General features: G+C 41.3%; 1 protein-coding gene across 3 annotated transcripts in view; it reads left to right on the top strand.

Moving 5' to 3' along the window:
• The first annotated feature begins 3,546 nt into the window (after window positions 1-3,546).
• CACNA1E (calcium voltage-gated channel subunit alpha1 E) overlaps window positions 3,547-27,987 on the top strand; it is a 393,237-nt gene continuing 368,796 nt past the window's right edge. For all 3 annotated transcript variants that reach the window (XM_027868457.1, XM_027868458.1, XM_027868459.1), the window contains exon 1: window positions 3,547-3,812. In XM_027868457.1, the coding sequence (XP_027724258.1) occupies window positions 3,547-3,812 (266 nt within the window). The remainder of the gene's footprint in view (window positions 3,813-27,987) is intronic.

Here is a 27,987-nt window from a genome sequence, read left to right on the forward strand (position 1 = left end):
ACAGTTGAAGAAAGTGAGTCCCAAATAGGTTAAGTGACTTGACCAGGGTCACACAGGTAATAAGTAGCTGAATTAGAATTTGAACCCTGGTCATCTGATTTCATAATCAATGTGGTTTCAATTCTGCCATAATGATAGTAGGATGGCTATAGAAGTCATTTGTTACTAGTAAGCAGATTGTATGTTGATTGGGCCCCAGAAAACACCAGACTTCATTCTTTCATGCTTGCTGCTGCCTTGGTAAAAGGGCAGAAGAACCTCCCTTTGTAAAGGAGGAAGGGAGAGAGGTGGTGAAATGAAAGGACTGATTGCAGCTATCTCTCTCTGTGCAGCAACCTGGTCTGAAGTGAACTTCACTTGAGGTCAATAATTTTATGTCCAAGATATGGCTATCAGCAATGGGAATGTTAAACTCATGCCCGCAGATTTCTAAGCCTTCTTCTGCAATAGCCACACATATATGTGTACATGATGAAGCAATAAAATGCATATGAGTGTGCATATACATACACATATGTATATGTACTCTTGTGCACATATGTATACACACATGTAAAGGCATGCAGCAACCCATATATGCACATATTTGCTCCTACAATCACATATGTATATATAAATGCTCACACATGCATACACATGCATATGTACTCATGTACATATTTATGTATACATATATACATACACACACTGTTCCATGATGGAATAGATAAAATACTCACATATGCATTTTCTATTATTCCTTCACATGCACATTCCCTCACCTTGCACACACATAGAATACACAGATGACACAATTTCAAAGGCACACTGGTGTCTTCTGTTTCCTTCACTTATGGCCTTTCTGGCCTTTTTTCTCCATTAGGATTTAGAGCTATAGCCATAACTATACTTTTGCCCAACACCCTCATTTTGCAGCCCTCCTGCTATATATGCTATAGTGTTTGGGTGATTTAGAAAAGGAAGTGGCAACCTGAGACAAAGCCGGAAGAAGCTGAGATGAAAAGTCTTAGCGAAGTGGAGAGCAGATGGAAAAGGGCTAGCGGGTGCTGACATCTGTCCACAGGAGAGGTGACATCAGAGAACTCCAAGAAGCCTGAAGATAAAGCAGTTAGGCCAGAGCAGCCCTCTTCTGTTACCTCGACTTACTCTCGATTTTATCAGTACACTACTGCCAAGTGCCTGGGCTCTGTCTGTGGGGCTTCCTCCATTCTTCAGAGTTCTGGCATTCCCCGAGAGTGATGTGTATGGACTAGTATAGAACTCCAGCCTGGGGTACCTGCCATATTGGGTGGAAAGTGGGCCGGAGATAACAACCATTCTCAAGCGCGGGCGGGGAGATGTCTGCCTTTTTTCTACCTTATCTCTGCCATCTGTATACCTGTTCTATTTTGTTTCTCGCTTCTAAGAGGGAGTCGTTGAAAAAGGCAACCGAGATTACTTGGGGAGGATTGAAGGATATAGGGCGTGAGACACTCTTCAAGAGGTAGAAATATAGAAATGATTAGTTTCCCCAAAGATCCTCATCAAATGCCCAGGTAACCTCAGAGCAGAGGAAGCTCGGAGGCCAAGAACTCTTCAGGGGTACCCGATAGATGATTAGACGGAAACTATCTCCCAAGGGGGCGGTCCAGTCCCCCGGAGGCTGCCTCTGAGCGTCCCAAGTTGGAGAGGCAGAAGTTTCCGTCAGATGTTGTCTCAAGTATCTGAGACTATACGGTCTCAAGACGTCCTTCCTCCTCCCATCTGTCTCCTCCCCAAGAGAACACCTCACTTGTAGACTTCCGGTTAGGGAGACCCTTCCTTGGAGAAACCTAAGCATTCATTAGACTAGCCTGCGAGGGGCGGAGGAGATGCTCTGGGGTTTCCGACTGGGGCTCAGCAAAGAGAGGGAAGAGGAGATCTGGAGCCGCGAACGCAGGGCTGGGAAGTGAAGAATGGAGAGGTAGGGGGCGATATGCGCACAGCTCCCTGCTCCCGAGGCTTCCCAAGAACTTGGCTCCGAGCCTCTGCGCTAGCTCGTTGAAATCTTTTGGGAGTGGGAGACCCGCGTGCATGTGCTCCCCCAGCCCCGGCCACTAGCAGAGCCACCACAGTGCCGCCAGCTGTGCGGGTTCTCTTCCTTGGTGTCATCCTTTAGCGAGATTTTTGCCTAGGAAGGGCTACGAAGACCGCATGCTGCCGTTTTGCTTTAGTAGGAAAAAAAAAACCCACAGAACAGTCCCCCCAACCCCCAAACCCGCACAACCATTATTGCCCGAGATTCTTGCTGATTATACCCCGCCCACTCCTCTCCACGTCCTCCTACCCCCATCCTCATTCTCTCCAGGTCTGCGTGTGAGTGGTGAACTGCTGAGCTCCCCCCCCCCCCCTCCGCCCCCCCCCCCCCCCCCCCGCCCCCCCCCTCTGCTCTCTCCCCCTCCCCTCGCTCTCCCAGCCTCCTTACACCCTCTCCTTCTCCTTCTCTCCCCTTTTCTGTCTCCTCCTCCTCTCCCTGGAGAGAGGATGTTTAGGTTGCAGGGGAAGATTGAGTCGTTCGGGAGGAAGTTCAGTCCTTGGACCCCTCCCGCGTCGGGCTGAAGTCAGCCTGAACGCTGCAACCTGTTTCCTCGCCGGAGTCCTCGCCCCCCGGAGGAGGTGCAGACGAGCGTTTGGGCTGCCTGCTGATCGGTGGCATTGAACTGGGCGCCAGCAAGGGCTTGGGGACCGCCTTTGCTTTCTCCAGGCTTAACTTTTAAGTCAGGCGGACTATCGGGAAGTTATTTCCCCCCCCCCCCCGAGGGAGCAGCTCCTTTTTTTCTTTTTTTCCGGGGTGCAGGGAGGAGATTGTGGTGACAGCAAGAAGGAACCTTTATTTATCCATTCCCTTTTCCTTCTCATCCCTCTACTGGTTTGCGTCTGTACTGGCAGATTTAAAGACCCAAGGCTGTCCCTGTGGAATTTAGGATTGATTCCTTAAACTGCCTTTCAGGGACAAAGCTTGAAAAAGACTCACCGTTCCTAGTTCAGCATCCTTTTCAAAGTTTTTTTTTCCCTTAATTTTTCATTCTTCCTCCCCCCAACCAGTCAACCACCAAACTGTTACCTACGGACTGGGGCCAGTGACAGCCTCTCTTTCTGAACTGGGGTGTGTGTTGTGTGTGTGTGTGTGTGTGTGTGTGTGTGTGTGTGTGTATCTCCAGAAGAGCGATGTTTGAAGGGCAAACCAACCCTCCCACATCACCCCCTGGTCCCAAGCACCAACATGTCCTGACTCTTTGAAGGAAAAGACATTGCCTCTAGGATCTGAGCCCCTTTCCTTTTCTCCTTCCTTCCCTCCTCTTCCTGAGGGATGGAGCTTCACAGCAGGCGCCTTTAGACTGAACAGTCCAGAGCGGTGGTGCTGCCGCCAGCGGCTGCCTCTGGCTCTCAGCGGCTGCTGTCGCTGTCTCTCCATTTCGGTGCCTCTGTTTCTCGCTGCCTCTGTCCGTCTGTCTTTGCTTGTCGCTAGGTGTGGGGCGTTCGGCTCGGATCACCTTTGTGTGTGTTTTGTTTGTTTAAACTTCCAGGATGGCTCGCTTTGGGGAGGCTGTGGTTGGCAGGCCAGGATCCGGAGATGGAGACTCCGAGCAGAGCAGGAACCGGCAAGGAACACCAGTGCAGTCCGCGGGGCCAGCAGCCGCCTACAAGCAATCCAAAGCCCAGAGGGCCAGGACTATGGCTTTATACAACCCCATTCCGGTCAGGCAGAACTGTTTCACCGTCAACAGATCCCTGTTTATCTTCGGAGAAGATAACATTGTCAGGAAATATGCCAAGAAGCTCATCGATTGGCCATATCCTTTCTCCCGCACCCTACCCTTTCTCTTCTTCTTTTCATTTCCCCTCGTGAGGAAAAACAATATTCATGGATGGGAATTATTTTTTTTCCCCATTCTGGTTCCAATTTGCACCTTTCCTAAAGTGCACCCTTCTCTTCGGTGTGTTTAAGGAGCTATTTTGATGTGGTAGAGACCAGCGTGTGCACTAGTGTTTTTCAAGGTAAGACTTTTGGTTTCTGACCCCCCCCCCCCCATGTGGATAGCCAAGGAACTCATGGAATAGGGAGCCTGATGTGTGTGCCAAGTTTTTCGGGCTTTGTCTGATTTTCACACCCTCCCACTCCCATTCCCTTCCTGCAGTTCACTCTTTGCAGGTTTTGTTGCTGAGAATCTCACTCTGAGATAGAAATTAGTTCCCTTCTCTCCCCACTGCTCCACCTGCTCTCCCTGAAACGAGTTTGGAAGACGCCAGTGCTGCTTCTGCTTATGGGGAAATGAGGGCCATGGATTATTGGATCTGTCAGGTTCTAAGTCCCGAAAGCTCAGTACCAGAAATCAAGGAGCAAACAAAAATAAAGAAAGAAAGCCCCTTCCCACCAGAGTCCAAACAGTTTGCCGGGGACTATTTCAGGTCAGTTGTTAAATGGAGTGTCCTCCTGAGGAGGTGATGGGCCACCGCCCCAAAGCACCTGGAAGTTGGAAGTTCCAGCTGCTCAATGGGGAAATCTCAGACAGACTCGCTTTTCTTTCTGAGTCCGAGTTTCTGAGTCCCTTTCTCCCCTTTAACTGTTTGACACAGTTAGGCTTCTTAACGGGTCCCTAGAGATAAATTGGGCCGGCTTGTACTGAGCAGTTAGGAAAACAGGTGTGTTCTCAATCTTCTAGTGCTCCTAATGCCATACTACACGCCATAAATGGGGGTGGGGGGCGGAGGCGGAGGCGCAGCAGTGTCAGGCAAAGGGAAGAGGCTTTGCAGGTTCAGTCAAATGCACCAAATGCTTGCTGTTGATGAGACACCTTATTGTCTTAATCCTCCTCAAGAATTAGGGTGCCCCCGCCGGGGTTTTAGAGCACAGAAAGCCCTGTAAATAGAAGGCAAACGAATGGTTTGGTGTTAAATGGGGAGTAGGCTTGGAAACACTCGACATGTATGCTTGGTTTACTGGCGAGGTTGCGCACCGAGAGGCACTAGTCTGTATCCAGGCCCCTCCTTCAGTCTCCTTCCCCTCTCACCCCCTTCCGCTCCTTGGCAGGTGTGCATCAGCAGGACAGCTGTTGGTAGCGTTGGGGCCCCGGTATCTGCCAGACACCAGGCAGATTTCCCTCGGGCTTCCGCATCTCCTCCGCCAGCTCTTGGATTTCTCTCTCCTTTCTCTCTCTGCTGTGCTCCCTGCACTACCACCACCCCCCTTCTTTCTTCCCTCGATCCCTCTTCTCTCCACACTCCAGCAGCGCTATTAGCCAGTGTGTGGCACTTCTTGACAGCACCCTTTATTAGAGAGGAGCATCTCTAAGCAGATATTCTCTCTGCTGCTCCATCCCACCCACTACCAACCCTGTTTGGGCTTCTCCCTACCCACCCTGCCCCATTCCCCCAAGTGGGAGAATACACACACACACACACACACACACACACACACACACACACACACACACCCGGGGGGGGCGGTTATCCTAGTTGAGTTTAACATGCTGGTCCCCTGTTGGGGGCTCAGAGCCCTGAGAATCCCATACATTCCCTTCCCCCACCCCTCCTCCCTCTTCTTAACACCATATTCAGCTGTCTTTGTGTTGGGCTCTGTGGGTGCAGCCTTCTTATTATGCTGCTAGCCCCTCCCTGTTTAACCAGCGCAGGCATCCCAAAGGCCAGAGCGGTACTACTCTTCCACCTGTACAGTTATCTAAAATTTTCACAGGTCAGGAAGACCTGCTTTGCTATCTGCACCTCTTCTCTTAAGGTGTGTTTACTCCGACAGGCTCCTTCTCATTTTCACTCAATAGACAAAGGCACCCAACCACCATGTGCTAAGCATGCCCGCAGTCATAGCTGGTACCTCGGACAGCGCCACTGAAACTCCTAGCTGTGCCCCTTAAAGGCACAGTGAGCCTGGTACATCTCATCACCTTGGTCACATATTTCTGCGCCTTCCATCCTTTGGTCTACTGCATCCTTGCTTCTGTAGGCTTTGCTAAGTAAAGCACATTTCAGAGACCATGTGGTTGACCAAGCCATTCTTTTCCTTTCTCTTTAAAGGCAAGACTTTATCACAAGGCATTGGCAGGCAACTACACGGTCTATACCATTTATATCTCCCTTCCTTTTACTCAGCCAAAATACACTTTTGAGTAAGAAAGGTATATTGGTAGTCAAGGGATTAAATTGGCTTCAGCATCTTGTCCTGCTCTGTGGCAGTGGTGGTGATAGGGAGCATGACCCCCATCTAAATGGTCCTTTGAATCTCTGGTAATGAGGTGGACCTCTTGGCAGTTTCATGCTGTACTAGAGCTGTGCTGCTTTCCCAGTGTTCAGATAATCTCTGAGGGATATACAGAGCTGCCAAGTTGGGAAGGCTAAAATATATTACATTTACTTTTTCTCCTGACTTCATATCTTAGGTGACAAATGCATTATATAAATGAAATTATGTATGTAAAGCAGAATTTTGCTTTGTTTTATATATATGTATATATTTAAAAGAACATATAAATGTTATTATTTTGTTGATTTAAATACTATTGAGGTTTTGGGGTCTTATTATCTTTATCATTATTATTTTCTGTGGTGGATATTTGGCAACCTCCACCTTCAGCTGATCATCCATGACCTATAAATTCTCCTACTCACCTACCCCCATCCCACCCTCATCCATCTAAGCCACTCAAGCTCCCAATATTCCCAAAGTTCTTCCTCTTTCCTAATTGGTCCTTATAGAATCATCAATATGTGTGAAAGAAGGGAGTCTTGACTTTAGCTAAAATCTTATAGAAACTCTATTCTTTGAAATCAATTTTTTTTTCTCAAAAGAAAGCAGAGCAAGACCATATTTTGGTGTAGGTAGCAAAGTTGACTTCTTTATTATTAGTGCCTAGGGTTGGGAATGATTGTTATTTGTGTGAGGATCACCTCCCTTTCTCCCCCAAGAAACTTAAATTCCCTACCTCTTATGAAATAAAAAAAAGATAGTTACTGTAGGATTAAGTGGCTAGCATGTACTTGTATGTAATGCCTTAACATTGCTTATAAGATATGTTTCAAATCCTTTCAATTTGGCCTGTAAAGTTTATTCACACAAAAGAATAAAATTTTATCTATACTCTGCAGAAACTTCCAACTTGAGGATGGCTTTGTATCTGAAGGGAGAGGTCTCATTTTCAGGAGGAGGGGTGCTTAAGGCAACAACAAAATTGATGTATCAGACAAAGTCAGGACAACAGCCCACGCTGAATGTGTCTTCTTTCTCTTGAAAGCTACAGTTATATTAGGAAAGATTTTCTTCATGACACTGTCTTCTGCAGGGATCCTATGCCTTTCAAAAATGTTAATTCTGTTTGGGGCCTTAATTTCCATTTCAGCAAAGAAGAGAATACTTCTTTCCTCGAAGTTACTATAATGAAAATCCAACTCTCCAGGTGGTTGCTCAGTGATAGTTTGTGCACAGGATATGACAATTGACCTGAGAGGAATAGAACATTTTTTTGATGGCCTGTGGCTTCATATACACTTAAAAAATACTTCCTTAGGTGTAAGGGAAAGCAATGCTCTGTCATGTATGGTAACTCTGCCCAGTGGTTTAGCTTGATTGGAATTTCCCCCACCTACTTAGGAGAATTCATCCAACCAAGAGAAATATATGTTTTGATATATAGAAAATGATAACAATAATAATAATAATAATAACAATAACAATACTTAACTTCCAGGGTTATTGTGAAAATCAAATGAGATAAAACTTATAAAGTGCTTAGCACAGTGCCTGGCACATAGTAAATGTTATATAAATGTTAGTGGTGATGATTATAGGTGAATTTTATTACAGTGGAAAAGTCAAATGTATTCATAGCTACTATGATGCCATAGGTTCAGCATCATTATAATGATCTCCATGGACATCTGAATGTTTAGTTGTTAGAGTAGAGAGAGTTTCTTTTTAGCTTAAGAGCATTCTCACCTTGAACTATCAACTGGGGCCTGGAAACATTTTTCTCTATTGTGAACTTTTCATTGTAATGACATTAATTCACTGATGTTTGAGTTTTCCCATCTCTTAACCTGACATACACTTCTTTCCTCCCTAGATCTTACATATTGGTCACATGTAACATGAGAAGGAAGGTCAGAATGCCAATATTAGGGCCTAATAAAAAGGAAGAGATAATGCACAAATTCTTGGCATTTTCATGGAATATCTGCATGATAATATGGTTAGTGATCAGAGATTGTGATTTCAATCAGCATGGAGACTTCAAGGAATTGGGCTAATATCTCGGTTTTCTTGGGTTCCTGGGGATCTCTATTAACTGGCAATCAGACTCTTCACTTAACATAAGGTGTGGGTAGTATTTACTCCAGAGAATTAAATAATGTTTTGCTATGGGTATGGGTTGTAATTACGACAATACACAGAGAACTGGAAGATGGGTTGGAGTGAAGGAGTTTGACAGAATTTAAATGACATGGGAAGGGAGATAAAAATAATGTGAAAATGATACTTTTGCCATTATTTCCTTGCTTTTTTCTGCTTGCTACTCCTTGTAAAGTCATGATATATGCTATGATTTAAATGAAGAGGAGAATAATGAGAATAGGATTTCTGAAAGATCTAGACTCTTGGAATCATTAGATTTCTCTGAAATTGTGTGTGCTTTCTTTATCATTGCTGTATAAAATGCAGGATATTTTTTATGGATCTGCTGCTTTAATTTTTTTTTTGTTAAAGGAACATCTGGTTTCTTTCAACCATCCTATTTTACAGTTAAAATCCAATTCAAATTTTGCTTTAAAAAATCAGGTCTCTTACAAGCCCCTTTGACTCTATATATTTGATCAGCAGATCAGTAGTCCTTGCCAAGCTAGTTTGTGTTTATTTCATTTAAATAACTGCCTGGAGAGCTGCAATTTGCTTAAGCAAGAGAGATGGGATCTGACTGATCCAGTTCTATTCCATTGATCCTATCTTGTTGCCATATGACCACAACAAAAGACATGAAAGAGGCAGTCCAAACCATTCTGTAATTAATGGCCTTTTATTCAAGGAAAGACTCTGAATCTCTCTCCCAAGCTCCCTTTACCCTCCCAGTCCACTCCAACCCTTTTCATCTTTCTATATTTCTCCTTCTCTTTCATTTTTAGGTCTGCCTTTGTGAATAATTCATCATATATGTGGGTTTTCCTAGGATTTCCAGAAAAGCAATGCCCCTTGTCTTCTCTTTGGATATAGTTGAAGACTTCTGCCAAAAAGGGTCAGTTCCAGAACTGGATTCTTTGTCCAAAAGCATGGCATAGAGTGACCTTTTGACCTCTGTTTATGGCAAGCCTTTTATTGCCACCTTTCTCCTAATGACTGCTTCTTCCCCAGTATTCATCATCACATTGAAGGTGTCCAATAAATATTAAACACCCCCAGCCACTAGCCAACAGGTATAAATAGCTCAAGGATATTTATATGCTTAAGTTTCTGTCACCCCAAGTCTCCAGGCTGATGAGATGCTGACAGACTAGGCAAAGAAACAGACAACTATTACACAGTTTCTTCCTATTCTAAAATTCCTGTTCTAATTCACAGATTCATCAATCATTTTAACTGTGAAAAGCACCTTACTCAGCCTATTTCTCCATTCCATGAATTCTAAAGTGATTCCTTTCAGAGGGACAGAATGTTAGGGGCTTTAACACAGCCTGTGTCTTCCTAAGCATTATAATCCTATAGAGAGCAGAATTATGTGTGGGCTTACCAATGTTTCCAACATCATTCTTAATTAAGAATAGAAAGTATAGCATCAAGTTTCTGAGTCATTTTTAACCTAGGAATTTCTTGTATTTCTAACCCTATTTAAAGTTGAGGAATTTTTGCTGTGTGAGTGACAGAATTATGTTTCATTTCTTGCTCTCTTCATCTTTGACTTTATCTTCCATCTACATCTGGGCACCCTGCCAAGCTCCCTTATCATTGCTGCTGGAAAGCAAGAAGCAGCTAGAAGGGGTCTCTGCCAGAGGTGGTAGATTATGGAGGATAGCACTGAATGACTTTACTAAGTGGTGGGCATCTGAGGCTTGAGATGCTGATTCCTTGGACATGTGTGTATGTGTATTGTGCGTGTGTGTGTGCACTCATATATATGTGATGCTGCATGTGTATTCTTCTTGGGCTGACTGTCCTCCCTTTCAGGAAGAACTGCTGGATCCAAAAAAACACTTTTTATTAAAAGCTTCCTTGGGTCATTTGGATGACCTACAGGTGGATAAAGCCTAGAGTTCATGATCTTTCCAAATAGAACTACAGTTACTCTTTGCCAAATATATTAGGGTAAGTTGCTCTAGAACTAGTTCTTTAGAGTTCCGGTAAAAGCAGTGGCCTTGGAAGTGTTACCTTACCTATCTTGGAAGAGGTTTATAGCATTATAAGATAATAGGATTTAGGTGGACATTCTTAACCTAAGGCCATTAACTTGTTTTAAAAATATTTTGATAACTATGTTGTAAGATAATTTAGTTTCCTTTGTAATCTAATATACCTTACAAAATTTAAAAATGTTATTCTAAGAAGGGGTCCAAAAAAGGTTAAGAACCCCTGATTTAGAGCTAGATTCTAACCTTAGCGATTATAACTTTGAGGTGAGATCACCTATAACTTCTATGTTCCCATATTATTTCCTATCTTGAGGTTCTTCTTGGCATTTCATTTGAGATTATTTGGAGAATTTGGAAAATCCCCAAGAGGCTGATAACTTGTTTGTCCATTGAGCTATATTATCTTCATATTCTGTCTAAACTCACATACTTACTTGGTCTGGGCCCTTAAAGCTAGAGATTGACCTTACCACCTTAGAAATTAATCTATTCTTGCTTTCTCCTCCTTAGAACACATTGAGGAGCCAGTTGACAAGTATTGGTAAATGCTTACCATTTACTAGGCATTGTGCTAAGCTGTAGGGATACAAAAAGGGGTAAAATGACAGCCTCTGCCCAAAGAGAATACATTCTGAGGGAAAGACATTTAATAGCTCAACGTGTAGTATAAACAAAGTAGACAGAAGGTAATTTGAGGGAGCAAAGACCTGTAAAAGCCTCTGAAAGGATTTTAGACTCGAGCTGAGTCTGGAAGGAAACCAGGGAAACCAAAAAACATGGGAGTGAGGAGGCAGAGCATTCTAGCCATGAAAGACAAACAGTGCAAAAACCCAGATATGGAAACTGGGGAGTGTTGTGTTTGAGGACCAGCAAGGAGGTCATTGTAGCTGGATCATAGGCTATATAGTGGAAGGGAAGGGGGAAGATTCAGGTGGTAAAGTATAAGAAGATTGGAAAAATAGAAGAGTCTGGGTTTTTGTGAGTTTTAAATTTCCTGGTAGAGCACTTTATATTTTATCCAGGAGATAATAGGGAGCTACTGGAGCTCCTTATTGTCTATGTTACACATTCCTGAGTAGGGGAGTGACATAATTAGACCTACTTCCAAAGAAATCATCTTAGTAACTGACTGGAGGATGGGTTAAAGTAGGGACAGACTTTAGGCAGGAAGAACAGTTAGAAGGCTATTGTAATAGTTCAGGAGAAAGGCCATGAACTAGTATTATGGTGTGAATGAAAAGAAAGGCCTGCATAGGAAAGATGGTGTGAAGGTAGACACGAGATTCATCAAGGGATTGGACATGTTCATTGAGTTAGAGTGAGGAGTTGAGGATGACATTGAGGTGGAGAGCCTGAGTGACTGAGAGGCTAATGGTGCCCTCAAGAAGCATAAGGATATATAAAAGAGGGGAAGGTTTTGGAAGAATGATATTGAATTCTAGACATGTTGATTTGAGATGTTTATGGAGTATCCAATTCAAGAAGTCCAAAAGACTATTGATATCATAGGACTGCAGCTCAAGGGAGACTAGAGCTGGATTCATTGCCTGGAATTATTTGCATAAAGATGATAATTCAACCCATGGGAGCTAATGATATCATCAAATAAGACAGTATAGAGTTAAAAGAAAAGAGGGCCCAATCAAAAGAAAGAATAGAATAAATGGGGGGGCGGGATAGGATTAAGAGAAATAGAGTTAGTTTTTCACAACATGTCTACTATGGAAGTGTTTTGCATAACTGCACATGTATAACCTACATTGAGTTGCTTGCCTTTTCAATGAAGGTGGGTGGGGAGGGACGAAGGGAGAAAATTTGTAACCCAAAGTTTTAAAAACACATGTTTAAAAAAAATGTTTTCACATGCAACTGGGAAATAAGAAATACAGGAAAATGGGGTACAGAAATCTATCCTGCCCTACAGGAAAATAAAAGGGGAAGGGGATAAGAGAAGGGGGGAGAAATAGAAGGGAAAGCAGACTAGGGGAAGGCGTATTCAGAATGCATGCCATCTTGGGTTGGGGGGAGGGGCAAGATGGGGTAAAAATTTGGAACTCAAAATCTTGTGGAAATGAATGTTGAAAACTAAAAATAAATAAATTTATTTTTAAAAAAATATACAAAAAAAAGGAAAAGAGGGCCCAAGACAGAGCCTCTGGAGTCATTCTTGGTTAGTGAGGATGACATGGATGAAGAGACACAAAGGAGACAGAGAAGGAATGGTCAGACAAGTAAGAGGAGAACCGAGAGGAAGCAGTACCATAAACACTCAGAGAGAATAAAATATCCAGGAGGAAAAGGTGACCACTTCACACTATTGTATAAAAAGACTGCAAAGAAGTGAAGAAGGATGCAGATTGAGAAAAAACCATCAGATTTGACAATTAAGGAATCAGTAGTAACTTTGGAGATGGCAGTTTCAGTTTAATGATGAGGTCCGAAACCAGATCGGAGAGAGTCCAGTTGGAGGAGGTTGAGTAGCTATTGGGAAAAAAAGAAGGATTTTGAATAGTCTGATGAAAAAAGGAAGTGCTTTCTTTTAGTGTATGAAATTCAGAATTATACTTGGGTGTCATGGTTTCTTTTAGTGACCTAGCCATCTAATCTGCAATTCGAGGTCCATGTGCCCCATAAAATGACTTTTAAATTAAAACCAAGTTCCCTACAGCTCATGAGAAGTCTTTAAGCTAGGTGTAAAAAATACAGTCTTGTGACTCTTCTCTAATTTCCATACCTTTGTCTAGTAGGGCTGGTCAAGGCTTGTCAGAGCTGAAAAGCATGAAATGAATTTTCAATAACTGTTCATTAATTACCTGGCAGTTTCTAGTCTGGTTGTTATTGTATATATATTTTTTGCTACTTTTTAAAATTTCTTTTTCCCTTTCAGTGGGTGATCCCCTTCAGCATTAAAGTTGGTTCCATACTAAGTTACTGTCTCAAAAGCATAACCCATTCTCTCCTTACTTCTCAAACAGTGTTGTAGTCTGGTTAGCATCAGTTCTGGCTTGCAGAAGGTAGAGACCTCCAAGCTGAAAATACCCACCTGATTACAAATATCTACCTTCCCTACTACCTTGTCTCAGTATTATCTCCCATATGGAGATTTGGTCTTTGTGTTGAAGTGTTATGTCTTCAGGATTCTCCCATCAAAATAAAAAAAGTAATCACAGAGGCAACTCAGCAGAGTGGGAAGAACCCTGAACTTGGGTTCAGAAGAGATCTGGATGCAAATCCCACTTCTGGCACTCACTGTCACTGTGACCAGGGACAAATCCCCTAACTTTTTTGAGCCTCAGTTTTCCCACTTGTAAAATGGGGGGAATTGTATCTGTAGTATGTACCTCACAGAATTGCCATAAAGAACAAATGCTTCCATCACCCTTTCATTCCCTCAGGCAGCACACAGGTGGTGTCTGGGTCATTCAACAGGAAGTGCAATCCAATCAGAGGCCCCCAAAGTCACTCAGGGGTCCACTTTTTGTAGCATTTTTAGACAAAGGGCTTATATAGAACTAATTGGGCACTGCCCTATCACTACAGAGTCAAGGCAGTGGAGTCGTCTGGACCATTGAAATGAGGATATCCTCTGAATTGTCTAATAATGAATGAGGAATGAGGGTCAGTCAGTCAGGAAACTTTAACTATAGTTGTGACATAGCATAAAAGTGACTGGGATGGGGGAGGTATCAGGTCTTTGGGTCAGTTAAGTCTCAGCATACATGCATTCTGGGGGCTGCGGCTGAGCCAGCCAAACTGGGTTTCACTGCCTAGTAACTGGTTAATGATATAACTCATACATACACAAATACATATTCACAAGCATCCATATTTATAAAGTGATTTAAGGTATACAAAGTGCCTTCCTGATAATAACCTTGAGAGTTAGATAATGGAAGAGTAGCAACTATCCTAGGGCAGCTAGGTGGTGCAGTGGATAGGGTGCAGGGCCTGGAGTCAGGAAGAGTTATCTTCTCGGCCTCAGACACTTCCTAGCTATGTGACCCTGGGCAAGTCACTTAACCCTGTTTGCCTCAGTTTTCTTATCTGTAAAATGAGCTGGAGAAGGAAATAGCAAACTACTCTACTATCTTTGCCGAGAAAACCCCACATGAGTTCAGGAAGAGTCAGACATGACTGAAAAATGACTGAAGAAGAACAGCAAAAAAAAAACTATCCTGGAGTCACTTCCCCAACCTTCACAGGAACTCTCAGGTTAGAATCCCCAGAAGACAGCTGACTACTTCCCTTCTCAGGCTTTTAGGAGTAAACCTGTGGGTCTAGGATCAGGGGTGGGGGAACCTGCAGCCTCCAGGCCACATGTGACCTTCTAGGTCTTCTCATGTGACCTTTTGACTGAGTCTAAGATTTACAGAACAAATCCATTTATTAAGGGGATTTGTTCTGTGAAGTTTGGATTCAGTCAAACAGCTGCACTTGAAGACCTAGAGGGTCACACATGGCCTCAAGGCCACAGGTTTCTCACCCCTGGTAGGTATTTAGTACTTTTGCTTATGAACTCTCACTTCTGTTTCCCATCAATTTTTATCTAATAGCCTGAATTAACTTTTATAAAAGGGTATTTATTGAAATGCTATAAAAACAGATGGTACAGAATATCCCTCCACTCAAATCAGAAGTACATGCTCCTCCTGCACACACAATGTCTTTGGGAAGAATACACCCAAACTTAATGTACAAAGATATTGAGGCATCCATGTAGCAAAAGGTGATGTTGTAAGTAGTAGCACTGGGATATCTTGTCTCTTGTTGTGGAGTCTTCATGGAGGAAGCATCGTTCTCTGCTGGGCTCTAAGGATGGGGGCCTTTTTAGGGTCAGTAGTCAGCATATTCTCCATCATGAGATGTCACACTCCACAAATCTACTCCCTCCTTCAGGTGTCTATACTCCTGTAGCTAACTGTGTTTGTACTTCTCTTCACTGTCTTTCTATTCTTGTTGGATATGTTGTGTTCTCTTGGTCCCTTCTTTTCAATGAAATTGTCAATGGAAGGTGGGGGTAAGAAGGAGGAACTATGTCCTGATCACAAGAGCAATTACCCCTTAGGGGCTTGGCTTGAACTAGAATCCTCAAATGAAATCTACTGATGAGCCTTACCCCTCTGGACAAGGAACTTCTGAAATCCTTCTGCTGTTTAAAGCTCCCTGAGTCATAGCTATTTATTTATTTGGATAGCCAACATGCCTTTTCTTTCACTGATCCAATCAAAGAGGTCGATGCCTCAGAGACAGCCTAGTTAATTGAAATGTGTGAGTGCATGTGCTCATGTATATATATGCATGTGTGGTAGTATTCCACCCATTACATGAGCAGTATTATCCCCATTTTAAAGATGAGAAAAATGAAGCTCAGAGAAAATTTGCTCTGATTTAGGATTACAAGATCAATAGGTACCAGAGCCAGAATTTAAACCTATGTCTTTCTTGATTCTAAATTCCTGTGTTTTTTCTTACCATACTGAGCTATTTTCAGTCACCTTCTAAGAGTTAGTTTATCAAATCTATTCCAGCCTGACAACCGAGAGCACAGTCAGCTCTGTGGGAATGAGATATAGAATGTATCCCATTAGATGGGGGGAAGGGGTAGCTCAGTCTATAAAGAAATCACTGCCTGAGAAGAACGGTTTTGGGTGGAGTACTACGGTGGATGGAGGCTATCTGGTTAATCTGGAAATTGACCAATATGGTAATATTAGGTCACTAGGATGGAGGAGGGAGTGATTAAAAGGGAGGAGGGAGGATGCCAAAGATGGACTTCTCCAACTTCACAATACTGCTAGGGTTGGCACTGCCTCTAGGTTATTTAAGGGCACTCGAGTGCTGCAAATTATAGGTTCACCCCACTGTGAAAAACAGAGTGGATTCACTCTTAGTATCATTCTAATAGCCAGAAGTCTGTTTGAATTGGCACCTCAGTTATCCACAGCATAATAATAGAGGTTCATATCAATGATCCTGAGACACTGCAAAATCCTCAAGGGCCTCCTGAATTGCTGGTGAAAGATTTAATTCTGTTCAGAGTATGTTTGAGTGCTATGTATGTTATCGTATTCTATATTATTGAACAATTGATTGTTTTTACATGATATATGTTGTTGTTCAGTTGTTTTTCAGTTGTGTCCAACTCTCTATGACCCCATTTGAGGTTTTCTTGGTAGAGATGCTAGAGTGGTTTGCTGCTTTCTTCTCTAGCTCATTTTACAGATGAGGAAACTGAGGCAAATAGGGTTAAGTGACTTGCCAAAGGTCACTCAGCTAGTAAGTGTCTGAGGCTGGATTTGAACTCATGAAGATGAGTGTTCTTAACCACAAGTCCAGTGCTCTATCCAAAGTGAAACCTAGCTGCACAAAATGTATAAGGTAGCTCTATTAAGTAGAATATTTGATTGACCCTTATTCCACAGCCATGCCATATGACAAGAGTTTATTATAGTATCCTACACAGCTCCTCTCAATTCCTCTGTACTTTTTAGGGCTGAAGGGGAAGCTTGGCACAATTGCTAAATCACTGGGTAGTGGTTAGAACCAAGACTTTAATTTTTCATGGGTCATTGGATCCGAGCTGAGATTTACTATGCAGATAAACTTGTGTTATATCTGTCCTGGGTGTAACACTTTCTATTTAGACAGCCCTGAAAACAAAGATTCTCAGATTCCCAAGAGAGATGTGGGTGAACACACTAGGGGGAATTAGTTTTTGGAGGTTCTACCTTTAACTTGATTCCTTGTTTTCCTGGGTCAAACATATTGGGTGTGTATCTTGCTTCTATTCTCCATTCTACTCTTCGCTTGACATCAGGATCACGGCAGATTTTTACCATTAACTTCTATGATATTGATGAGCAGTATCTAAGTTCTTGAGGGTCTATTCTAAATTTGTAGAATCTTAGAGTTGGAAGGTATCTTTGAAGTAATTTAATCCAACTTCCTACCCAATGCATTATTCCTGACATGGCTATCCAATCTTTGCTTAGATACTTCTAGAGATTGGGAGTCCACTACATATCAAAGCAGCCCATTCCATTTTGAATAGTTTTAGTTTTTTTCCCCTCCTTATATTGAAACAAACATCAGTTACTTATAATGTCCACCTACTTCTGCCCTTGAGAATAACATAGATTATACTTACTCCCTTTCCTATGGAATATCTTATTCCCTCTAAATATTCTCTTCCAAATCTGAATGTTCCCAATTTCTTCAACTATTCTCCCTTTATCATGGGCTCTAGTAGCCCCAACCTCTATTGGATACATTGCATCTTGTCCCAGTTCCTCTTAAAATGTGATTTCTAGAAATAAACAAAGTACTCTGAATGTTAGCTTATTAGCATGGAAAATAGAATGAATTTATGTCCTATGATCACTACATTGTAGTTTTATTGACTCATTTAAGATTTCATTATTTTTTTTTGCTGACACATCAAAATTTTGATTCATATTAAGCTAGTGGATGTCTAAAACTCTCAGATGTCTTTCTCATGAATTGCTCTTAAGCCATGTTTTTGTCCTCAAAGAATCTTTATTAAGCCCTGTTAAATTTTATCTTGCTAGTTTTAGCCCATAATTAAAGCCTACCAAGATGTTTTTGAATCTTGATTTTAACATTTAACATATTAGTTATCCCTCTCAGTTTTATGTTTCTAGTAAATTTAATAAGTATATATTTTGTTAATGAATAAAATTATTATGCACTCATTAAGTGCTAGGCACTATGTTTTTTATATCTTCAAATTACTGATAAAAGTGTTTAAAAGGATAGGGACAGGGGCAGAGATTTGAAGCACCCTACTAGAATTGGTATTGGCCCATTAATAAATATTCTTTGGGCTTGTTGTTCATCTTGCTATGAATCCTACCAAGTTGTGCCATAATCCAGCCCGTGAGAGACTTAATCAGCTTTATCAGGGAATCCTGGATTTAAAATCTACTTTAAACTGGAGAATGTCATCTTGCTTCCCACAAATCAATCCATGATTTATCAGATTTCCAGAAGCATTAAAAAACCTAAGAGAAGCATTAAAGATATCTATTCTCTTTACTTGATCATTTGATTCCATTAATGCTGGACAAGCTGAAGCCACATTTTGCCAACATACGCTGTCCTCAAAGACTCAGCCTCACCTTTGAGTAATGATTTACTTAGGACTCAGAAACAGAGGGAGTACAGTAAAGAGCAATGATCATTGGTTCTGGAATCAGAGAATCTGATACTTCATGACTGTGTGACCGTGAGTAAGTCATTTAACCTCACTGAGCCTCCATTTTCTTTGTAAAATGAATGAGTTGGACTTGAAATCCTTTGAGGTCCCTTCTAATGTTAAGTGAATTATCAACCTAATTTCTAGTCTCAGTTCTGTTGCTCACTTGCCATGTGACCTTGGGCTTTAACTTTTCTGAGTGTTAGCTTCTTTATCTGGGAGATAGTGATAAAAATTCTTGCCTGGTTTGCTTCTCAGTGTTGTGAGGATCAAGTTAAATTGATGAAATGTTTTGGAAACCATTAAGCTCTATCTAAATGCTATTATTATTGGTGTATTTCTGATAGGATGCTGTTGGTTTGATAGAGGGCATATTGGGTAAGTGGCAAAATTGTTGGTATTCAGTTTGCTTTTCTAAATAAACTAGGTGGCATAGTGGCTAGAGTTCTGGACCTGGAGTCAGGAAGATCTAATTTTAAATCTAGTCTCAGGCTTTTACTAGCTTTGTGATCCTAGGCAGGTCACTTAACCTCTGTCCACCTCAGTTTCCTCATCTTTAAAAACAGATAATAATAGCACTTACCTCCCAGAGTTGTTATGAGATAAAGTGCAATAATATTTGTAAAAGCCTTTACAAACCTTAAAAAGCCCCATGTAAGTGCTAGCAATTGATTATTATTTATCAGCCATCAATACACATAAACATCTCCAACTTATTGTGTCCTCATAGTTTGTTTTCATTCTAGACTCTACACCAATATTGTTGTTGTGCACACATTGAGTTTTATTTGCATACTAGAAAAAAGAAAGGGTAGTATCTTTAGGGCAAAGAATAATGCATAAGCTCATGCCAACTCTTAATTAAGAAAGATCAGAGGTAGAAAACCACTAAAGCCTGAAGTGACCTCACTAGATTTTGTTTTGGTTTGCACAAACAAATAGCCAAAAATTTCAGCTTGGCCTGGTGGATGGCATATGGTAGGATTTCTCATGGAATTCCAGATTGGACTCTGGGCAAGTTTCACTTTCCTGGGCCTTAAATAATCCATCTATCAATTCTCTCTTCTATCTCTCATTTCTTTGGTGATCAGATATCACCTATTTCATCCCCTATGGAATTAAATCAGAGTCAAGTGCTTTTGGGTGTGTGAAATTCTTTACTTTTAATAATAGTGGAAAAGTTGGGGTGGGCTTAATAGTAGTCTATTTTTTCTGGGGAATTTTACAGATTATATCAATTTGCCTTGCCCACTTTTGAAAGTTAGAGACCTTCCCAAGGGAAGAATGTGGGGAAATCTTGACACCTTTGGACAATCACAAAATAATGGAAAAATTATCACGTGCCCTTTGCCTGAAGAAAACTGGACAAGAGACTGAAAAATGAAATCTCAGAGTGGATCTAAAAAGATGAAAGGGAACTATCTCCTTTCTGTTACCTTTTTGGGGAGGTTTTTGTAGGAGTTTGTATTTGTGAAAGAACTTTGAGGCCATATGGCTGCTGGCAGATGCTTGCGTTCTCATAGCCTGTGGCTAGAAGGAACATTAGAAAGTGTGGGCTTTGTGGTGGGGCTAGGAGGGGGACAGTACTGGGTGATGGCTTTACCAAGTCAGTGGGTCTGGGAGTTTTGTCAAGATCAATAGCAGTAATCCATCCAATGCCATGCAAGATTAATTTTGAAATAGCTTTGCTGACATTTCGTGGGATCACACAATTATGCAATGACGTAATTTCAGAGTTGGTAGGTGCCTCAGTCATCACCTTGTACAACCTATTCCTTGGGCAAGATTATCTTGTACAACATGCTTAAAAAGGATCTTCCAGCCTCTGTTCGAACAGCTTTAGAGATGGCAAGTGCACCTCTTCCCAAGGCATCTGGTGGCTTGTGGATGGCTTTAATCATCAGGAGCTTTTTCCTTAACCCAACCTAAATTTGTTTTCCCACAATATCTACCCATTGCTCCCATTTCTGCCTACTGCTGTGGTTCATTTGGGAATTAGGAAGTACTATGCATATGACATCCTCAGAGGTACTTCATCTCTGAGTTAGCTTCCTTCCTTGATAAAGAATACTTCTAAAGACCCTATCTCTGAGGAAAGGCTGATTGCAGCCCCATTTCTGGGTTTTAAGGGTTTTATTTGTTTGCTTTTAAGGATAGAAGACATCTAAGAATGTTTTTGGGAAAGATTCAGTTACTATCTATCTATCTATCTATCTTCTTATCTTTCTTTCCTTCTTTCTTTCTACCTGCTAACTCCTCAAGGAATTACTTAAATTGGTTTTTAAATATGTCACAAACAGGCTAACTGTCCCAAATTAGAATGGGGAATGGACTGCATTTCGAGGTCGTGGTTACCATCTTACTGGAGGTCATTGGGCAAAGTTTGGATGACCACACCCCAAGTTTCCTACATGGAAAATTCTTGTTCAGCCATAAGTACCTTAAGGAATCTTTATTAAGCCTTGTTAAATTTTATTTTGCTAGTTTTAGCCCAGCATTAACACCTACCAAGATGTTTTTGAATCTTGATTTTGGGAAATTCTTTATTTTTGACAATAGTGGAAAGGTTGGGGTAGTTTCAGGAAAGCTCCCTCTTCAAGATCTATTCACATCCTGGAGAAATAAGGAAGTCAAATCATGCAGGCAGGTACCTCTGATTAGGAATCAATGTCTTTGAAATTATTTCCCATCATCATTTATATGTGTCATAAAAGAGGAGTTGACTAAAGGGTGGCATATACTGAGTGCCAGAAAAAGAGAAACATGAACTTTTAATAAGGTTTTTCTTACCCAAAACGGCTAGCCAAACACTGCCCCCACTACAAATGTAATTCTGGTACTCTAATGAAAAAATGCATCTCTTTTCTCTTTTATTTTATAAAAAAAAATCAGTATTTGTGCCCTTGTTTGTAAAATGGAGCATTTTTTCCTATGTCAGTAGCATCAAACTCTTGGAAGTCAATTTCAAAGTTATTGAAGGTGTGAAACTTTTAGGAAGGAGGGAAGGCACCATATACTATTCTTGCTATAGTTTCTTTTTTCTTTTTCAAATGCTTCTGAGTGGACAGATCTGAATATTTTTTCTGGAGCAGCAATTGCTACTTTATTTTTGAAGGTCTTATGTGATAAACTGTTTTTATGATCATGATTTTTTTGGGGGGGGAGCGGAGAAAAACCAAGCCATTTGGTCCTGGGTATTTTCACCAAAATAAACCCTTGAATAGAAATTCATGCTTTTGATAGATTCATACTTTGGTTTAATTCAGATCTAAGTGTTCTAAGTCATTTGCTAGTGCTTTGCAAGTAAGCTTTTTATTCACTGCAATCAGCTGATGTATATTTTGAGTTTTGTTGTTGTTGTTCTAAAGTCCAACAATGAGATAGAAATGCTGCTTTTTAAACTTCTAGACTTCTTCAGTTTCTGCTATTTTTTTTCCCACTTCCTTTCAGTCAACTTGCTCATAGGGTCCAAAGAAGATGAGGGAAAAATGGGTTGTATTGTGATTTATGATGATTAATTACATAATTATGAATAAACTGAATACACAATTATGAATAAAACTAACAAACTTTGAATGTATTATGTATGATGCATCCCTGAATTCACATTGGAAATGAACACTGATTTGGACTGCTCAAAATTTAAAAGGAATAGGGTGGGAAGATAGAGTAAGAGAGACAATTTGTAACAAGGTCAAAGTAACAAAAATGCATGGCTGAACCTATTAATGGATGCATACCACCATGTTTCACTCTTAGTTTTGGCCATAAGGTCAAAACAGGTTAATTTTTGATACCTGCACCAATTCTTTGCTAGCTAACTTTTTAAGGAAAAAAAGGGGGGGGAGGTAGAATAGGAAACAAAGCACTTGCTCTCTTTTCTTTCCCACTTTCTTTTCCCTTTCATACTTCTGCTTTCCTTTTCATCAGTCTCCATATTCCTCTTCTTTTTTAGCCTCCTTTCCTTTTCATTATCCAATTAATCTGGGTTATTAGCATGCCTTAAGTCAGTGCATAGCCAAATGTAGAGGATCTATTAGGGAGAAAGGGTGAAGAGAAAAGTAAGAATGCCCAAGTAGCAGAAAATGCAGCTGAAGGAATGGGTAGCCAACTAAAAAGACTTCAGTTAGACTAAGGTGATTCCCCTGTAAATGGATTCAGAAGAAACAAAATGACTATAGAGATCATAAGGACTTATGCACTGGAGCTGGAAGAGGAGAAAAATATAAGTTTAGAGAGGTAGAGGGACTTGTCTAAGGTTACACATACATACATAGCAGAAAGCATAGTAGTCAAAAAGGCTCAGGGGCTGAATTCAGCATAAACTCAATCACTCCATCAACAAGCACTAATTAAACACTTAAAATATGCCAGGTCCTGGGGACAGAAAGGAAAAACCCCCCAAACAAAACCAACAGTCCTTACTCTTAAACTTATGTTTTATTGGGGGGGAAGGATATATACATATATATATATATGTAACACAGACACACATATATACATACACACGTATATATGTATATATATATACATATTTAAACACACAGACATACATATATAATTTGTTGTTCAGTTGTTTCAGTAATGTTCAACTCTTCATGACCCTATTTTGAGTTTTCTTGGCAAAGATACTGGAGTAGTTTGCTGTTTCCTTCTCCAGTTCAGGATGAGGAACTGGATACTGGATGAGGAAACTGAGGTAAACAGGATTAAGTGGCTTGCCTGGGGTCACACAGCTAGTAAATGTCTAAGGCTGCATTTGAACTCAGCAAGATGTCTTCCTGATTTCAGTCCTGGCACTCTATCTTAGCTGCCTCATATCTATCATCTATCTATCTATCTATCTATCTATCTATTGCAACTATGCAACATAGTAGTTAGAGTGTTGGACTTGGAGTCAGAAAGACCCGAATTCAAATCCTGTCTCAAACATTTCCTAGCTTTGTGACCCTGTACAAGTCATTTAACCTCTCAGTCTCAGTTTTCCCATCTGTAAAATGGGGATAATAATGCCTATCTCAAAGGTTTTTCTGAGATAACATATATAAAGTACTTTGTAAACCTTAGGGTGATTTATCAATGCTAGCTCTTACTATATAAGTGCGTACAAAATACATGCAACATGATTGGTGATGGTGGGGTGTTAAGGCATTAGCATTTGGGCGGATCAAGAAAGACTCCATGCTGAAGGTGGCACTTGAGGCAAACTTTGGATGAAATCAGGAACTCTATAAAGTGGAGATGAGGGGGTGGATGCCAGCCATGCATTCACCTAGTGCAAAGACAGGAGATGGGGTGTCATTCATGAGGTACAGTATGAAGCACAGGACTGGGACATCACTCAAAGTAAATATCTCTAGACATCAGGATAGTTGCACAGCTAAACAGCTGTTCAGTTCAAGACCATTCTTCAGCTGTCTAATGGGTCCTATATCACACAAAGCTGGTGAGACCTTGCAAAAGAGAGAAGCTGCTTCAGAAACAAATACCAAAAATAACACACTATTTATTTAGAAGATAAAGGGATTATCTCAATTGAGGATCCTCTTGTCTTGTAATTCACACTTCAAGCTGACCAGCTAATAAATATTACAGAGGGTTCCTTGTTGATAAGGACTATCAAATTCTTCATAGCTCAGCAAGTTCTCACTGATTATTTCTGAAAGAGTGAGAAAACTGTTGCTTTTGTTGTCTCTAGGGTTCTGTCCTCTTGGTTCAGAGTGATGGAAATGATTTTCACCTAATTTTTTTTTCTCCTTTGAATATTCTTTATCTTAGACACTGGCTAATTTCTTTTAGTTTCCTTTCAGGATACATTGAATAATCTGGAACCTCCTGAGGTGTCCAGGAAACCAGGTTGAAAAATATGGGGTTATTAATTCTTGTTTTTCAGAGCAGTTTCAAAACTATTTGTACTTGGCTGCCCTCGGTGATTAACTCAACAGCTCTCTTCTTTGGAAGAAATGCTGTGTTGTCATAGAAGGAATCCCCAGGATTTCCATAAAAGAAACAAAATGAAGCTAGTTGGCTAGGATCTCTTCCACCAAGATCCCCAACACTAACCCCTCTAGATATCCAGTCATGAGTAATACAGAATGACATGGCAGAGATAAAACTGGACCAAGGGTTTTGGTATGGACTTTGTTGTTGACTGGTTATGGGATCATGCATGAGCATCAGTTTCCTCACAAAATAAATGAAGAGGGGTGAACCAGATGATCTTCCCTTCAAGTGTTAACACTTTAAGACTAGGATGATGCCAGAATAAGGGGAGTAGGGAGTGTGACTTTGGAACAAAATGAGACTGACCCAAGTGGAGATGGAATCCCAACCTCAGCCTGGTTATCATTATTTAATAAGCAACCCGACATGGACCCCTGGACTGGTATAGTACTATAGAATCTCGGGAAATCACCAGGCCCTGCATCCCCTGAAATTCAAGAATCCTATCAACTCTAGGATTCTAGAATTGGAAGGGATTTCTGTTCTTTAGAGGATTGAGATTCTAGAATAACCCTGTCATTACTCATGTGAAAATTTGTTATACAACCTCCCTGACAGATGGTCAATCCAGCCTTTGGTTAAACACGTATACTCACAAGGCACTTACTACCTCACAAAATAATCAGCTCCATTTCTAGACTATTTTAATTCTTGCAAAAAGTCATACCTATGCTGTGTCAAAACTTGCTTATCTTTAAATAAAATCGTGGAATTTTGGAGGTGGAAAGACTTTAGAGATAACCTAATAAAACATCCTCCTTTTATAGAGGAGTGTGACAAACAGACCTACAGAGAGTTGAGTGATTTGGCCAAGGTTACTTAGCAGTAGTCAGGACTAGAATTGAGGTGTCTTGTATGGTATACTAATGTGGTGTCCTTTCCTCTTTGCTACCCACTGGTCTTCATTCTGCTTTCTAGAGCCATATGTGATACTTACCAGTCAGAAAAGGAGCCTCAGCAGCTGTGCAATCCAACCTAAATCCCAAAGCATTCTTCTCTATAACACACTCAACAAGCATCCAGTCTCTGCCTGAACACTTCCAAGGAGGGGGGCAACGATTACCTTCTAGGTCTGCCCATTTTAATTTTGGACAGCTTTAGCTGGTTTTTTTTTTTTTTGGCTAGGCAGTGGGGTTAAGTGACTTGCCCAGGGTCACACAGCTAGTAAATTTTATGTCTGAGGCTGGATTTGAACTCAGGTCCTCCTGAATCCAGGGCCGGTGCTCTATCCACTGTGCCACCTCACTGCCCCAGGACAGCTTTAGCTGTTAAGCAGTTTTCTCTGACATCAGGGAAAGTCTTAGCAATTTCTACTCTTGCTGTTGGTATTAACCTCTGAGATCAAACAAAATAAGTCTAATTCTTCTTTCATTTGATTGAACACAGAGGCCGCATCTTTCCTAAGTTTTCCCTTCTCCAGGCTAAATATCCCAAATCCCTCAAATGCTTCATAGGTGTCATGGACTCAAAGCTTTTCCCCATTCTAGTTGTCCTTCCCTACACCAGCTTATTAATTTTCTTCTTAAAAAGCATCACCCAGAACTGAGCACAATACTTGAGATGTGGTCTTTTGCCTTGTTCAGTTGGTTCAGTCGTGTCTGATTCTTCGTGACTCCATTTGGGGTTTTCTTGACAGAGATACTGGAGTGATTTGCCATTTCCTTCTCCAGCTCATTTTACAGATGAGAAAATTGAGTCAAACAGGGTTAAGTGACTTGCCCAGAGTCACACAGCTAGTAAGTGGCTGAGGCCAGATTTGAACTCAGAAAGATGAGTCTTACTGACTTTAGTCCTGGTGCTCTATCCACTGTGGCCCCCAGGTGCCTCCCAGATGTTATTGTACCAAGGAATAAATTTAGACCACTCTTTTACAAGACAGTTCTTCAAATGTGCCCCTAAGCCTTCACTTCTACAGGTCAAATGTCCCCAATTCCTCAACCACTCTGCCTATGAGACAGCTTGCAGACCCAGAAGGCAGCTATGAATGCCAGGAAACCTTGGCAAGTACTTCTAACTTATGCAACTTTATGCTTATGTATGATCTATGATTATTCTTCATTCTTGAAGAGAACCATGATATTAGAAAGGAGATGCCATGACTTGCAGGTGAATTGGATTTAGGCGAGGGAGGGCTGTGCAAAGTCACCAGCCTCACTCTCTCCTTTGGAGTCATTTGGGTCCAGTGGCAAGATGACTCCAAAGGACGTCTGAAGATGACCCCAGATGCAGTGAGAGGCATTGGCCTTTTTAAGCTAAGGCCTTTCCCGGGTCTCAGTTTGTCTGAGGCAACCAGCTGGAGGACAAACAAACACTGATACAACTATGAGAAAAAAAGAAGTGATCTATGAACTCTTCTGAGGAAAGGGTTTTAAAGTAAAAAAAAAAAAATTAAAAGCTTCTCCCTGCCCCCAACCCCATTCAACTAAATTCCATTTGGTCGCAATGTGCTGAACTCCTACAGTGGGCAAGACATTGCACTTGGCACTAACACATATATACACACAGAGAAGCCTAAGGCTCTCCAGGGACTGATACTATATGATCTTTGGGCATGGCATTTGTCTTTGGTCTTGTTGTTGATTGGCACTCACTGTAGCAACTACCCAGATGCAGTTTGCCAGAAGAAATCTCTTAATGTGCACCGATTCTCCAAAGTGTCATCGAAAACACAAATCAATCTGGTTTCTGAAACAGGTAATTTTCTCTCCACTGTTTTGTTTTCTTCCAGAGGCTTTTGATGTTCTCCTTTTCTTCTCTGTAGCACTCAATCATTTGTCTCCTTCATCACCAAAACTGTGACAGCATTTGAGTCCAGAATTGAGTCAGACACATAACAAGTGCATTTGTTAAGACGTATCCAACTGAATGTAATTGAGAGGTGCACAAGCAACAAGAGAAAGAGAAAAAGTCATTCTGTCTAATTTCTTGCTCCCCACACTCCCTTGTTATTGGTTTTGTTTCCTAGAGAATGGAACTTGAAAATCAGGAGGTTCTGAAACTGACCCAGACATTGGGGGACAGCAACAGCAGTGCCAATAGGAATTCTTCCCAGCAATGTCACCGAGGGGAGAACAGGGTGGGAGTTATTCAATATAGGTACAATGAAAAGTTTTATATGGGTTCCACAGCTAACACAGAAAGGCTAACGCTGGAGGCCTTTTTATTTAAGTAACTGAGTCCATTGACCTCCATGAGGTAGCAATAGAATTGTGCCAGCTGGTGGAATGCCTTGCTGGGGTTACATGCCTTTTTGTTGGCTCCTCAGCATAGGTCTTCTTTGTCTTCATTCATTAGGTTTAAAGTTTTCTTTTTTTTTTTTTCTGTGAGTAGGTGTAATGGCAGCTCCGTCTTCCTGACAGTTATGGGGGGGGGGGGGGGGGGGGGGGGGGGGGGGGGGGGGGGGG

Source organism: Vombatus ursinus, unplaced genomic scaffold (assembly GCF_900497805.2).
Source record: "Vombatus ursinus unplaced genomic scaffold, bare-nosed wombat genome assembly UNPS02014789.1, whole genome shotgun sequence".
Classification (NCBI taxonomy): domain Eukaryota; kingdom Metazoa; phylum Chordata; class Mammalia; order Diprotodontia; family Vombatidae; genus Vombatus; species Vombatus ursinus.